Here is a 13,941-nt window from a genome sequence, read left to right as displayed (position 1 = left end):
GCTTGATTTACAATAGAATCTAGAGAGTACTGTCCAGATCCTCTTAAATTAGGTGCCTCATAGATACATAATAAAAAAACTGACACACAATTTTGAGTTTACAGTTGTTCAATATAAAATATTAAAAAAAAAAAGCAAACCAGCAAAAGAGAGGAAGTTTTGTTCCCAAAACTTTAATTGCCAGTTGCAAATATTCAGAAGATGTAATATATTCCTTCCTCTGTGGCCTGTCCTGTATTTTTATTTATTTCAGTGCAGGATGTGATGCTGTATGTTATTTAGACTTTAAAATGCCCGTGTCCTTAGAGATAAGATTTATCAAAGTGGCACAACGTACGAAATTTACTACCTCAGTTACTATGCTCAGCTGCCATTCTCCATTAGTGTAGTCCCATAGCTTGTAAGTTAGGAGGATTGCTTATCTGCCAAAACTTACTCTACTTGGGAACTTTTCTGCTGTTTAAAATAACTTTTGGAAAGAGAATGTAATCTCGTAAGCCAGCGAGGATTCTGGCTAGTGAGCAGGGATAACAAGGATACAGCACTCACCCCTCTCCTTTGCTCATGCTTCACACATGGCTGAGTAGGTCTTGAAAAAACACTTGAAATGCCATCACCTATATTGAAGTGTCCATAATGCTGGGTGATAAACTACAGTGGTTCAGAAGACAGTTAACAAATTCCTGACAACAAAAGCAGAAGGAGCAACAGAAGTAACCTTTGCTGTTAGTCCAGTCTACCTAATTCTTGCTCAGAGCTATGCTGAAAAGTATTATTTATCCTTTGCTGTCTCAGCATTTGAGAATAGTTTTGTACAATTACATAAAACTGATTTGTTTTTCAATATTAATGTCTGTCAAAACTGCAGTTTTCTAGTGGAAAGAATTGGTGTTAAGGCACTTCTCATGCTTAATAATTATTAAAGGAGGGGGGGAGATTCTGAAATTCTTCAAGTGTTGCTTTTCTCTGGGTTTTTCTTCCAGATGGGGAATTTCAGGATTTTTTTTCCAGTTGAAACAGTGTAATACATAAAGATAATTAATGCAGTTAGAAATCATTTATATGACCCAAACCAAAACGTTTCGAAGTTCCCTAATTAAACTATTTCACTTGACCCAGGTAAAGCTATGGCGCGACTTATCAAATCACGCTCAGTGTTGTGAGTTTCCTGCTAAAATAAGGAACCTATTTGTATTAGATACCTTCATCTGGTAGATATAATTATAGAATGATTTCTTTCTCAGTCTTTAAATCTGTCTTTAAATACATGGTCACTCGTTTGGGGTGTTTGTTTGTTTATTAAATTTTGCTGTATTTGAGGTCTGCTTTCCCAGGCATTGAATCATTTTTGTAACTCTTTACGGAATCTTGTCCAGTTTTTAGGATTTATTTTAACATGTGGACAACAGAAAGAACACAGTGTTCTAGTAACAGCCTGCCCAGAAGGCGTGTGCAGAGGTGATACAATCTCCTTACTGCTGCCCAGTGTTGTCTTGTTTATATGTCCAAGAATCCTGCCAGACCCTTTTGCCAGAGCATTACATGTGGAACACATACTCAGCTTGTGAAAGGCAGATGAGTTTTTAGCACATTGATCTTTTTACGGCGGCTGACCTCCTTGTTATTGTTAATATTGTCTAGTGTTAGGTTTTATATAGCTAATAAAATTCAGTTATCAGCACATTTTTCTCCCTGTTGCTTATCAAGTGAAATCGTAAGGCTAAGCTTTTGATGACATCATGATTTCCTTGGCAGTCAACTATTGCAACAAATACAGAATTACAAGCTCAGCGATTAAAAAGCACAAGTTGCTGAAGGAGACAGCACCTATGAATTAGGAGAAAAATTGAAATCATTCTTTTGGATTACATTTTTCTCAGTACTTATTTGGTTTAAATCCATGAGATCCAGTCCCAAACATGAAATAATACAAGTACCTTCTTTTTTTTGACAGGCACAGTCACTCGCTTCATCTTTATCTACTCGGCAACTACTACGAATTTGTCGTCGGCTGTCGCAACATCCAGATGAAAGCCTCTATTATGCTGTTAATAAAGCCTGCCTTTCCAGGTAGAAGTGCTAGGTTTGGCTGAAGTTCAAGAGCGTCTTGGTCAGTTGCTAATGTGCAGTATAGCTTTTAATGCATTTTAGTAGATAACATGATTTCTGTCTTGCTCCTTAAAGTCTGTCATTTCTTCAGAAGTATTTCTATGGTGTTCTCAAATGTCAGAGGTAAGTAAAAATTACATACCTCTCCTTTCTCATCTTCATGAAAATATTTCATTACAGTGTATAAATTGGGTCACCATAGGCAGCATTGCTTCACTGCCTCAAAAGACTCATGGTGGAGTTACATTAATGTCTAGTGTGACCGATGTCTGGTGGAGGCTTGATTCCAGTTCTGAAAGCTGTATCTAGAAAAGTCATGAACATCTAGGGGGTTGGTTTGTTTGCTTTTTCAAAAGAAAGCAAATTCAATTATCAAAAGGTTTCAAAACTGAAGGGGCCTAGTTCTGGATACCTCAAAGCTTACTCTTTCTCTTTGGAACCTGGGGTCCAAGTGAACTAAGTTAAGAGAAAAGCTATTTTGAGAAAAACATTGTTTCTACTGTAGCTTTTACTGGCAGTGTAATGAGGACGTTACATACTTACAGTTCTAAATCCATCCTACGTTCCAACCCTTTTGCAATATTTGGGAACACTGAAGCCTTCTAAAATGAGCATGGACCACAAATGTAGTTCATTGGTGTGGAAGAAGCTCAGTTTCTCTCTGTAAGGACAGGTTAAATGTTGAAGACTATTTGAGTGAAGAATTCAGGCTTTGGAGGTCAAAGTAAAGCTCCATACTGATTTTTAGGTTATGGAAAATGCTAAAAACTTAGAAAAAAATCCTTAAAATACAACTTCCTTATTATTTTTCTTCATTTAGGTTTTTACCAAACCTTGCCAGATCAGCTTTACATAAAAATCTGCAGGATTGCGGTATTGAGACAAGTCCGGATGACACAAAGAAACTAGAGGAAAAGCATTACACGTGTAAGCTTCTGCGGTCTTTTGCCTTGCTCTAAGTCAGATGGTTGAGCATAGACAGGTGCATTAATTATCTTCAAAATTAAGTGTTGTTTGCTTCACTTACATCCCTTTAACTTCGTTCTGTCAGAATGCGGTGCTGCTCTCAGTATGTTTATACTTTTATATTGTCTGCTGTATTCCCAGCTGGTGGAATTTTGTTCTCGATCATGTTTATGTGTTTCCCAGTCTATAAGATCTATGGCCTCAGGCTCTCTTGGATTTCTTTTTCCCTTCTTTTTTTTTCCCCTATCACTGGTAGCTACTCTTCTGTACAATTACGGTCTTCATTTGCTCTTAATATTTCTCTGTTATGTTTTTTACCACTTCTTCTTTTCCTCCACTGTTGAAATTAAGATTTTTCTTGTAAAAGTCTTGGGTTATGTTTTGCTTTCATTCTGGCACACGCTTCTTTGTTGCTTTCCCTTCTTTAAATTGCTGTGGTTGTTACATGTCACCTTTATCAAGCAGGTCTTTGTTTCTTTACCTTAAACAACTTGTACTTGTTTGCAGTAGCCTTTCTGCTTCTGCCATTTTTATCGCCTCTTCTTTCTCGTTCCTGCGTGACCCCTGGTCTTCATGCTAGCTGTATATCTTTTCATATCTACTGTCAGGCAGCACAGTTTGAGCAATTTGCCATTTTCCATTTGCTTAACTTTTCCTTCACTCTGCTTCACCAATGTTATCTCTGCTGTCATTCTTCTGTATGTTTATTCTCAGCTCTGTGATGTACTTGACTTCTGTGTTAAATCTTTGCAGTACTAAACACATCATTGGTTTTAATTCATATGGTTTTATAGATTTTATTTGTGTGTGTATATATAAAAATATATATGTAGATACAGCTATATTAATTTATTATACACAGTATAATATATATGTGCAGCCATATGTATATACATACATAAACACACGTATACATATGCAACCATCCATTTTATCTGTATTTGCATTATTTTGTATCTATAAAATCTATATATATATAAAAGAATTTTAACTCTTGCCAGTTGTGTGATGCTAGCTGCTTACCATTCTTTTTCTAATCTGGACACATTTCCTTGAATTTTCTTTTTGTTCTGTTTCATGCCATAAAGGTAGAACAATATAGACTGGTAGGTGAACAACTAAAAACAACTGTCTAGAAATCAGCCTTTTTTTAGTTTTACACCATACTAGATTAAGAAATTAGTGGCAAAAAAAAATATTACTGGGTTTTTTTTGCACAATATTATTATTTACATGGAGTTGTTAGGGACAGAATTTATGGTTCTTTTGATCCAAGAAATTTTTCTAGTGTACTTTTTCTTTCAGAGGTCTAGTTGAAGACTATTTCAATGCATATAGATTTAGCCAGTTTTCACCAAAATGTTAAATGTGTTCATGTTCTGGCATTAATCCATCTGAGCAAACCTGCAGTGCTGAAAGGAAGCATCAGCAGTGACTCCATAGAGTTGTGGTGGGTTGGCCCTGGCTCTCAGCCCAGCATTCACACAGCCACTCACTTACTATTGGAGTATTAGTGATCTTCCAATAATACAATGAGATTATGAAATTAAACCAAAGCAGTGGTCACAACTTCCATTGTTTTTCATGGTACTTTTTCCATAAGATCACCTATTCATTGTTTATTGTAATGGACTTCTCTGAAATTTCAAAAAGCATTAAAATGAATTCTAAAGGAACCTCTTGTTAATGGGTACTCTTTCAAGCATTCTCTTTCTTTAGATAGAAATCAATTTACTGCAACCCACAGCCTTGTTAAAATTTGTAAATTGTCTGTTGCAAGTGTTGGGGACTGATTGCATGTCTGCTCAGAGGATGCTATAAGTAACGCATTTACTTGTTTCCTGGAAAATATCTAGGTGAAATAAACAATCGGATTCTGAAGATAGGGTCTGTGACGATGCCGATTTATAACTCAGCCGAGAAGATGAAAGTGCCTGATGTTTTGTTCTATGAAAATGAGCAAGTAAGTGTGAAACTCTGAGAGATCAAAAGTTTGCTAAATATGTACTCATGTGCATGCTCATAGTAAGTAATGTACTAACTCAGTTTTAAGGGTATATTTCTGAGGGAGTTTCTTTAGGGTAAATTTTGTCTCAGAGGATTTCATGCTCATTTCAGATGTGTCTTCACCATCACTTTGTGAAGAGATTGTAACAATCTTGTTGAACATTCATGAAATATGAAGTAAAAGCAACTGAAACTAAATTTTATTTAGAATGATTCGATCAAATGTTGTGTTGAGTGATTTTACTTTTTTTTTTTTCCTGCTGGACTCTTCCTCTCTTGGGGCTGGATTATCGTTTCTATCCTGAGATCGTATTTTACAGGCTTGTTACATGAAGTTGTACCTCTCTTTAATGTTTGAAAAGCAAGGCAGAGAGTAATTTGCTTTTAGATAATGGGTTATTAATTATTTATTGTAATTTGTTTAGTTTATGAATTACTCATTAGTGTAGCTGGCGTTAATTAGTTCACAGTAGCAAAAAGTAAGAGTAATTGGTGAACACAAGAAATAGGAAGGGCTTATTGACTCTGGGGTTTTTTGGTTTTTGTTTCTCACCACCGCTTTTGTAGAGGTAGGTGTACTATGGCTTTACTCTCTGTCTAGCACGGAAGCCTCAAAGCTGTCAGACAAGGGTATCCATAGCAAGAAAATTACCCTCTCAGTTACCTTTTTAGAATATTTTGCCACTGAAAGGCCACACTGGTAGCAGAATCTTGTGAAATATTTTTCTTTTAGAGACCCTGTGTGGATTTCCTTACTCTTCCTTTCCTTTTTTTTTTCCCCCTATTTTTTTCCTTCCTCTCTTGCAAGACTATGCTCCATGGGTATCACCTGCTGAAGGTGATGACAGGCTCTGCAAGGGGAACAGAAGACAGACTTCTTCATCTTCCCCACTCACATTTTATGTGAGATATTGTCTGTGTTGCCATTTTGTGGAAGTACTTAGTTTGGATCTGTTGCAAATGAAATCCTGAGTCTTGCTAGGACTTACAGTCTGCATTGCTTTTTCCACCTTCTTACTTATAGCTTCAGAAAACTGTATATAACCTGTGTTCAGATATTATGCATCTGTTTATTTGGGCAGCATTTGCTAAAAATGCTGCAGCGAATGACCTGCTTTGTATCTGTCCCTGGTACATACGCACTCTGACTGCTGAAGAAAACAGCAACCAAATACCAGTCAGGACAGCTGTTCCCATTCCTAAATGAATTCTCCTTTTCTGTACTGCTAGGTTGTAATTCAGTCATTCAAGTGCTGTAATGATTGTTTAGCAAAACCTGCTGGAGAATAAATTTGATTTATGACTAGTGCAATACATCCTCTCCATTATCTATAAACTACAGAAATAAATTGAAACAGAGAAAAAGATATATCTTCAGCTCTTTGCAGTGCTGCACAATGTAATGAAATACATAGTTTTAGTCTCTGTGAATTTGGTCTTTAAACATATCATGTTCCAGAGGAATTTGGCATTGTCATGGAACAGTATTGTTAGTCTGCAACAAGTGGCACAGGGATGGAAGTAATTTTTAGGTGATATAGCAAATGCCACTTTCAGGCCAGGCTTTGGGGAACAGGGATCAATAAAGCTGACACAATATTGATGTGTCTACTTACAAGTCCTTTGTGTAAGTAATTAATCTGAAATGTCTGCATGCATCCTAATACAATGCTAAGTTAGGTCCTGGTGCAAAAAAACCAAAATATCAATGCATACTGTCTCCTGTGGCTAAGCTGTTCTGCAGGGGAACTGTGATGTACACATATTTGTGCAATTTAGGATTTAAAAAAAGAAGTCATCAGAAGGAAGTATTCGTGCCTGAACCATAAAATAAAAAAAATTGTAATTCGTGTGTGTAACTTCCTAGAATTTGTGCTGGATCTGGTCAAAATTATTTTTATCAGTTATAAATTACCATTGTATATGCATGCCGGAAAATACGGTAATTAACCTTGAAATCCTCTCCTTAAGTTGTGTATTGAGCATTCAGTAGTCTTTTCACATGCCTGGTTAGGATTTTGTAGTATTAAGCTTTGTTTACAAGAGTTTCTTCCCCTACCCCCAGCCTCTGTTTTGAAGACATTTGAAACCTAAGATGTTTTTCACACAGTTAGAAACTGAACATTTCCATGCTCAGAAATTACAGGCAAGCTGTTGATTTTATTTTTTTTTTCAAGTACTAGAGATGAGATGATAATATGAAAAAAATATATATGTTTGTCTAAAGGCAAGCATTTGTTTCTCTAAGTAGGTTGTCTGGCCTGCTTACAGATGACCTGTTTTTGCTGGGTACAGTGGAGAAATATACACGACTTTATTGCTTGTAAAGTAGTCTGCATTGCCACATTATCCTTAAATCCGTTCAATCCTTTTAAACAAATTATTTGTGAGAAGCAAGATAAGGTGTCCTGGGTTCAGCAGTAGCAGCTATTTTTCTCCTTTTTAGTAACTGGTGCAGTGCTGTGGTTTTGACTTTCAGCCTGGGAACAGCACTGATAACGCTGATGGTTTTAGTTGCTGATCAGTAATGTTTACTCTGACCAAGGACTTTCTGAGTCTCATGCTCTGCCAGGGAGGAGGGGAAGCCAGGAGGAAGCAGAGACAGGACACCTGACCCAAACTGACCAAAGAGGTATTCCATACCACAGCACATCATGCCCAGGATGTAAACTGGGAGTTACCCGAAAGGGCTAGCTCACTGCTCGGTCAGGCTAGGTATCGGTTGGTGGGTAGTATTAAATGATCTACACTGTGTGTTACCTTTTGTGATATTGGGTATATGTAAAATACACTTTGTCTTCAGTTAGGCAGTCTAATTAGAAGTTGTAAGATAATGTCCTGGGTTCAGCAGTAGCAGTCATTTTTCTCCTTCTTGGTAGCTGGTGCTACCAAGTGCTATTATGTGTACAGACACATAATAAACGCTTTAGCTTTGAGCTTGTATTTTCCTAACTTTATTTTGCTTGAAAATAAAGTTTGATCAGAATAGAGAAGTGTATCTGTCATTAAGCTAGAGCTGGTGTTTAATCTTTATTAAAATAAGTGTGTATAATTTACATATTTGTCAGCTGTTTGTTTTTCCATCTCTTTGTTTTCTCTGTAGTTCTACCATTATATGTTTTGCTTCCTCCCAGTACAATTGCTGGAAAGTTGTCATACACATATTAATGAAAATTCTTACACACTGAGTGACAAGCATGCAACGAGGCTAAAAGGAAATGCATTAAGAGTGATTATAGAGAGTTAAATGTATTTAGGGAAATCAGACACCCACAGTCAGTTTGAGCAGAGGAAATACATAAGGAGAGTTAGTATTTTTGTTTCATTGTTTTGGTTCACTGGATAGTAATCCTTCTGCTGTTATTTGCTGAGAGACTCTTGCTATGGTAAAAAAGTTGTAAGTATAAAGTTAAAAATATTTTGGCCCAAAATCCTGAAAGTAAAGTTCATTTTGTACTGCTTAGCATGAGTGAATGCATAAACTTGAGTGTATGAAAACAGGCTTGAAAACTGTATTTTTGTTTCTCTAGCACATGATGGTAATGGAAGATATGCTCAAGGACTTTCTGCTGGGAGAACATCTGCTTTTAGTTGGCAATCAGGTGAGCTAAACATCTCTTAGAATGCATGGAAATCTCTGGGTTTGCTGAATTGAAATCGTGGTCATTTGTACTACTGAGATAATTGACCCATTCTGTAATTCTTTAACTACTAGTGTCCATGGGTTTTATGGACACGTATCTATGGAAGATGTAAATGCCTTAAATGTTTTTTAACATTGTTATCAGAGGACAAAATATCAAGACTTCAGTAGTTATGTTTAACATCACTACCATTAAAATCTTCAGTTTAATGGCTTCAGTTATCCTTCTTGGCTATGTGTCAAACCTCTCCTTTAAAATTCCCAATGGCAGATAAGAGGTGTTCAAATAAGTATTATCTGAATCTTATTTATTGGTAGCAAAATAATTTTTTTTTCCTAAAATAGGTACAGATTCCCTTTATTCTTTGGCTAGCATCTTTGTTGATGGAGACTTTATTGGTGAGATCACAGGGGCTCTTGCGTTCTTTATTTGGTCATTCCTGTTTCATGACACCTAACAGTTCATAGGCTCCCCAAGATGAGGTATGGGCAAATGTTCTCCAGTTGGGTGTGTTTGAAAATCTTTGTTATTCTGAATAATCTTAAACTGTTACTGGAACTGTTAGGTGACTTGAACAGAATTATATACTTTACCAGTTAGGTGTGGGAAAAGAGAAAGCTTTTGTTATTACTTCTGTATGTTTGAAGTGTTCAGGGAAGTGATACTTCCCAAGCTGCCAGGTTGGTTTTTCTGTCATAAAGTAACCTCCCTTTAGTTTAGCTTTCCCTTAGCAAGGACACAATAATTTTCTAGCAGATGTTTCTCTTTATGTTGTGCAATAGCCTCTGGAAAAAGTCTAACACAAAATGATAGTGGTCTAACCTACATGGCAAGGAATATAAAATGCTAATTGTTATTAATATGCATATATAAAAATTGAAGTGCACAGTTATATACAGTGTCATCTGTTAAGAGTCCTTTTTAACAGCTTGAATTTACAAAGATGTACTTGAAACCTCTGTAGACTTTTGCTGGATGACGTCAAATTCTCCCCAAAGGTGTCATCTATTCATAAATAGAAACTAATCTATTTCATAAATGAAATAAGATCTATTGATACTATTTCATAAACAGTGCTCTCTATGCCAGCTTCCTCGTTGGTATTGAAAATATTACATAATACAAATTGCCTGCTGAACGTGTTGTCAGGGCATAGCAAGAGCGGGCTGCTCCACAGAGGAACAGAGCCAGGGATGATGTCCTTAATGACAAGGTTTGCAGTCCTACAGTGTCCAAATATGATCAGGTCAGCCAAGTGCCCAGTGGCTACCAGACTGGTCCATGGTGACAAGGCAGTCTGAGGTCCACCTGGAAAGACGAGTCAGCAGGTCCACACTGGGATCAGCAAGGTACAGGGCCAGGCACAGCATCACTGCAATGTAGGTTGGGAAGGAGCCAAGAAAAGGGCCTAAGTGTAAATGCAGCTTCCGCATCGTGAGGGGCGAAGGGGAGCCCAGGGAGGCAGCAATGCCATGTCAGAGCTGACATTCGACACAGCTAAGTAAAACCTTCCCTGGGGGAGAAGAACTTGAAGAACCTGGTAGCACACTCAGGGAGGGCCCTTATTATGTTCTACCAATTTGACAGAAAAATTGTGAAGACAATGCAAGTACAATTTTTAGGGTATAAGGTATTTCCCCAGCGGTGGTATACTCATCTTTAATAATTTAATGTGTGCCACATTTTCTCCAAGCTTATGAAACTCTAATTGAAGGCAGTGTTAAAAGATTTAACTGCGTTGAAGTGTTGCTATGTACTGCTTTGATTCTAGAGATCAGTTTTATCATTCAGTTGGAAAATAGATTGATTTACTATGATTTCTCTTTGGTAAATGAGTAGTATGTACAGGTTTTGGTTTTTAGATGCTAGCATACTTCCGAGTACTTCCAGGTTTATTCTTTATTTATTTGTTCCACTCATTTTATGCGTGACTAGGAAAAGGCCACCTGTCTTTTTCTTTTTTAAATACTGTTTTTAACACTGTATTTGCCATTCTGCAATCTTTTAGTACCACACCAACAATTGTTTGGCTAATTCCTTAAATATATCAAATATATCACTGTACATTTCTGCAGCATGTGATGAATCCTGTTCAAGTACTTGAAAAGCCACCATATTACATCAATATGCTTTCACGGTTTTTGTGCATATATATTCCCTTTGAAGATGTGAGAGGTTTCATCTTTTTTTTAAATCAAGTGATTAAAAAAATAGGATTTTTTTTTTTTTTTGCTTTTCAGTTACTTCAGCAGTTCAGTCTGTATATGATTGCTGGATACATATAACAGTGTGTACCTGTGTTTTGCATTTGGAAGAAGTAGATAATGTTCTGTGGAGATACAAACTGCTGTTTTAAGTTCCTTTCTGTTGTACTTGTTGGTGAATGAGGGAATCATGGAAGTTTGGTGTAAAGAACTGACAATTCAAATACTCTGAAACCGGTTATTCAAAACATGTGACTAACATCCCTGTGAATTCATGCGTCATTTCCTAGATATTTAAATAGAACGTAACTTGGTCCATCAAAATTATGATGATATAAGTGAGTATCTCTGTTCAGCTGTGATTCAGTGTGCAAGGCTTGCTCTGTAGTCTTTCTTTTAGAGTCTGAATTTGGTTTTGCTTGGTTGACTGTGGCTTTCTTTCCTCTTTTGCCTCTTTCATAACACATGAATACATGCAAAATTACCGTTAGCAGAAGACCTTCCTCTTTATTTCAAAGTCTGCAAGTGTAGTCTGCTGTGTAATCATTTTAGTTAAAAGCTACCTGGTGGGAGTCTTTTACCAAGCTTGTTTTCAAAATAACAACTTTGACAATTAGTATTTGAAATTCCTTATATTAGAATTTAATTATCTTGATGGATGTTTGGGATTGGTTTCCTTAATGAAACTGAGGAATATTTGAAGACAAATAGATACTTACAGACGTCTTTAGAAGTGTTCAGCTTTAGAAGAAAGCTATAACCCACTTCATTCGTGTGTGTTCCGTGGAGCTTATATGGGCAAGGATTTTGCATCATAAATGTATTCCATGAAATACCTCTTCATCTAAATATTGGTTTACAGTGTGCATTGATTTATTTTGGATGTTAACTAAAATGTGCTTTCATTTAATATATGAGCAAACAGGTTTCTTTTGGTCCTTAGGAAAGGCAGTGGGTAGGTGTGAATTTTCATCTACAGAATAGCTTCCAGTTAAAGGAAATGCCAGTACCTTAAATATGGCCTCTGATACTGCTTCCTGAATGAGACTGTAGTCTGAGTGTGTTAAAAAGCGTTCATTAATTCTTCACTACCCCTTATCCACTCCATAATACATCTTTTAAATAATACATATTTTTTTTATTCTGATTCAAGTCTCAATACATACAACCAGGCTGGACAGGCTGCTTGGCCATCTTGTCTAGACTGTTTTTGCAAAGAAAGATTGGACCAGGTGATCCTTGAGGTCCCTTCTAACCTGGTATTCCCTGATTCTATGATTATTGTAAATAATTAGAAAGAAGACCATGCCAAAATCTCTGGCAGCACTTAATAAAAATGTTGGTGTACACCCACGGCAAGCAGACTGTCACAAATACATCAAAAGAACTTAAAAATGTAATGGCATTTTGGCACATTTGCTAATTTATTTCCCTGATAGAAGAAGTAATTTCATCCTTTCCACTGCCTCCCTTTAACTGAGAAATCAACTTAAATAACCTCTTGGGCTCCACTAGGAATTTATTTTATTCTTGAAGAACTTAGTAGGACAAATGATTGAGTTCATCTTAGAAATATTTAAAAGGATATGCTTGAATAGACCTTTCCTTCTAAGGTAATCTTCTTATCTCATTATGAAATTGAATTAAGTAGATACTGTGAGTGTATTAATAGCAGTCACCAGAAAACTTGAAATGGAAAATGCTTGGCGTTTTAACATTTCTAGAAACAAGACTTTGTTTTCCTGCTTGAACTTGTGTAAAAATGGACAGCCTCCTCTGCAAGGCAAGAATGTATTATCCTCAACCAAATTTTTTTTATTATTCTGAGCATGAAGAAACTGAGCTCCAAATGAGCTAAATTGGGCCTAATACTGTGATGTTTTTTGCCTAAGGAATTCTGTGTAACAGTTGTGAAAAACTCTAAAAAATATTTCTCTTTTACTTGCTATATGTGCATATATGAGAATAGGCATGCTAAGTATGTCTCTGCTTACAGTATTGCATTTACAATATTTGACTTTACAAATTATGTTGAAGAACCAGAATTAAGAAAGAATCAATGAATTGATTTTTCTTTTGGATATTTCTTCCCACGGATTCTTTCTATTACATAATTTACAAATGCTCTTCTCCATTGAGCCACAACTGTCTTAAGTTGCTGGAAATGTGAAGATCGTATTTTGCCTGACAGGGATCTGAGTTGAAGGTTGTGCTTGAAGTCAGCAAAAGGCGTAAATTCTACAAGTGTTTGTAGACCAGTAATCAGAGATGAATCCAAAACTTCCCTTTCATGCCTTCTGTAAGGGAATTAGGTTTATGTGTTCTTATTGTGAAATTTTATTATTTTAAAATCACCATAATTTTTGCGTGCCCCAGATGATAAACTCAAAATAATGAGATATTAAACCACAGAATACTTACTGTTGTGACAGATAAATATATAGACTGCATCAGGGGCAAGATTTAAATCACCACTGCATTTGTGGAAGTATTTTCCTTTGTTACTAGCATCGAATCAAGGTGGCAATGATAAGGGTCTGTTGCAGTGGTCTTCTGCTAGCAACTGTGATTATTGCACTTCATTATTGACATTTATTCCAAGCAGGGAGTGATGAGCTTAGTAACACCTGGAGTGCTTGAGAGATTTCTATGTAGATGTTGTTTGTTGCTCTGCTGATAGTAGTACGTTTCTTTAAAGTCAAAATACATCCTCTGGGCTAAAAATAGCAGCCTCAATCAAAATGAGTGCATTCTTGCAAATTTTTTGTTGCCAGAAACAGGCAAGCTGTGGGCATGGAAAGTGGTTCAGTGCCAGACTCAGTGTTAGAAACCATACGTTAGCAAAAGAATTTTCATTTTCTTAATTTTCATTGTTCAGCCATAAGTTTCTGTGATAATGATGCTATCGATATAACTCTCTGAAGTCACAGAGAACTCTGACATGAGATTTTTGTATATTGAAATTTAATGAGAAGTCAAGATTGTCTTTCATTCCCTAATAATATGGGTTT

General features: G+C 36.4%; 1 protein-coding gene across 1 annotated transcript in view; it reads left to right on the top strand.

Moving 5' to 3' along the window:
* VWA8 (von Willebrand factor A domain containing 8) overlaps window positions 1-13,941 on the top strand; it is a 176,684-nt gene that overhangs the window by 68,233 nt on the left and 94,510 nt on the right. The window contains exons 17-20 of the mRNA XM_057409687.1: window positions 1,955-2,070; window positions 2,930-3,036; window positions 4,932-5,038; window positions 8,613-8,684. Coding sequence (XP_057265670.1) covers window positions 1,955-2,070; window positions 2,930-3,036; window positions 4,932-5,038; window positions 8,613-8,684 — 402 coding nt within the window. The remainder of the gene's footprint in view (window positions 1-1,954; window positions 2,071-2,929; window positions 3,037-4,931; window positions 5,039-8,612; window positions 8,685-13,941) is intronic.

This window comes from Pezoporus wallicus, unplaced genomic scaffold (genome assembly GCF_028554395.1).
Source record: "Pezoporus wallicus isolate ANWC-B61680 ecotype Strahan unplaced genomic scaffold, APGP_CSIRO_Pwel_v1 contig_2543, whole genome shotgun sequence".
NCBI lineage: Eukaryota > Metazoa > Chordata > Aves > Psittaciformes > Psittacidae > Pezoporus > Pezoporus wallicus.
Note: the sequence above shows the minus strand (reverse complement) of the source record. Positions and strands in the feature narration are given on the sequence as shown.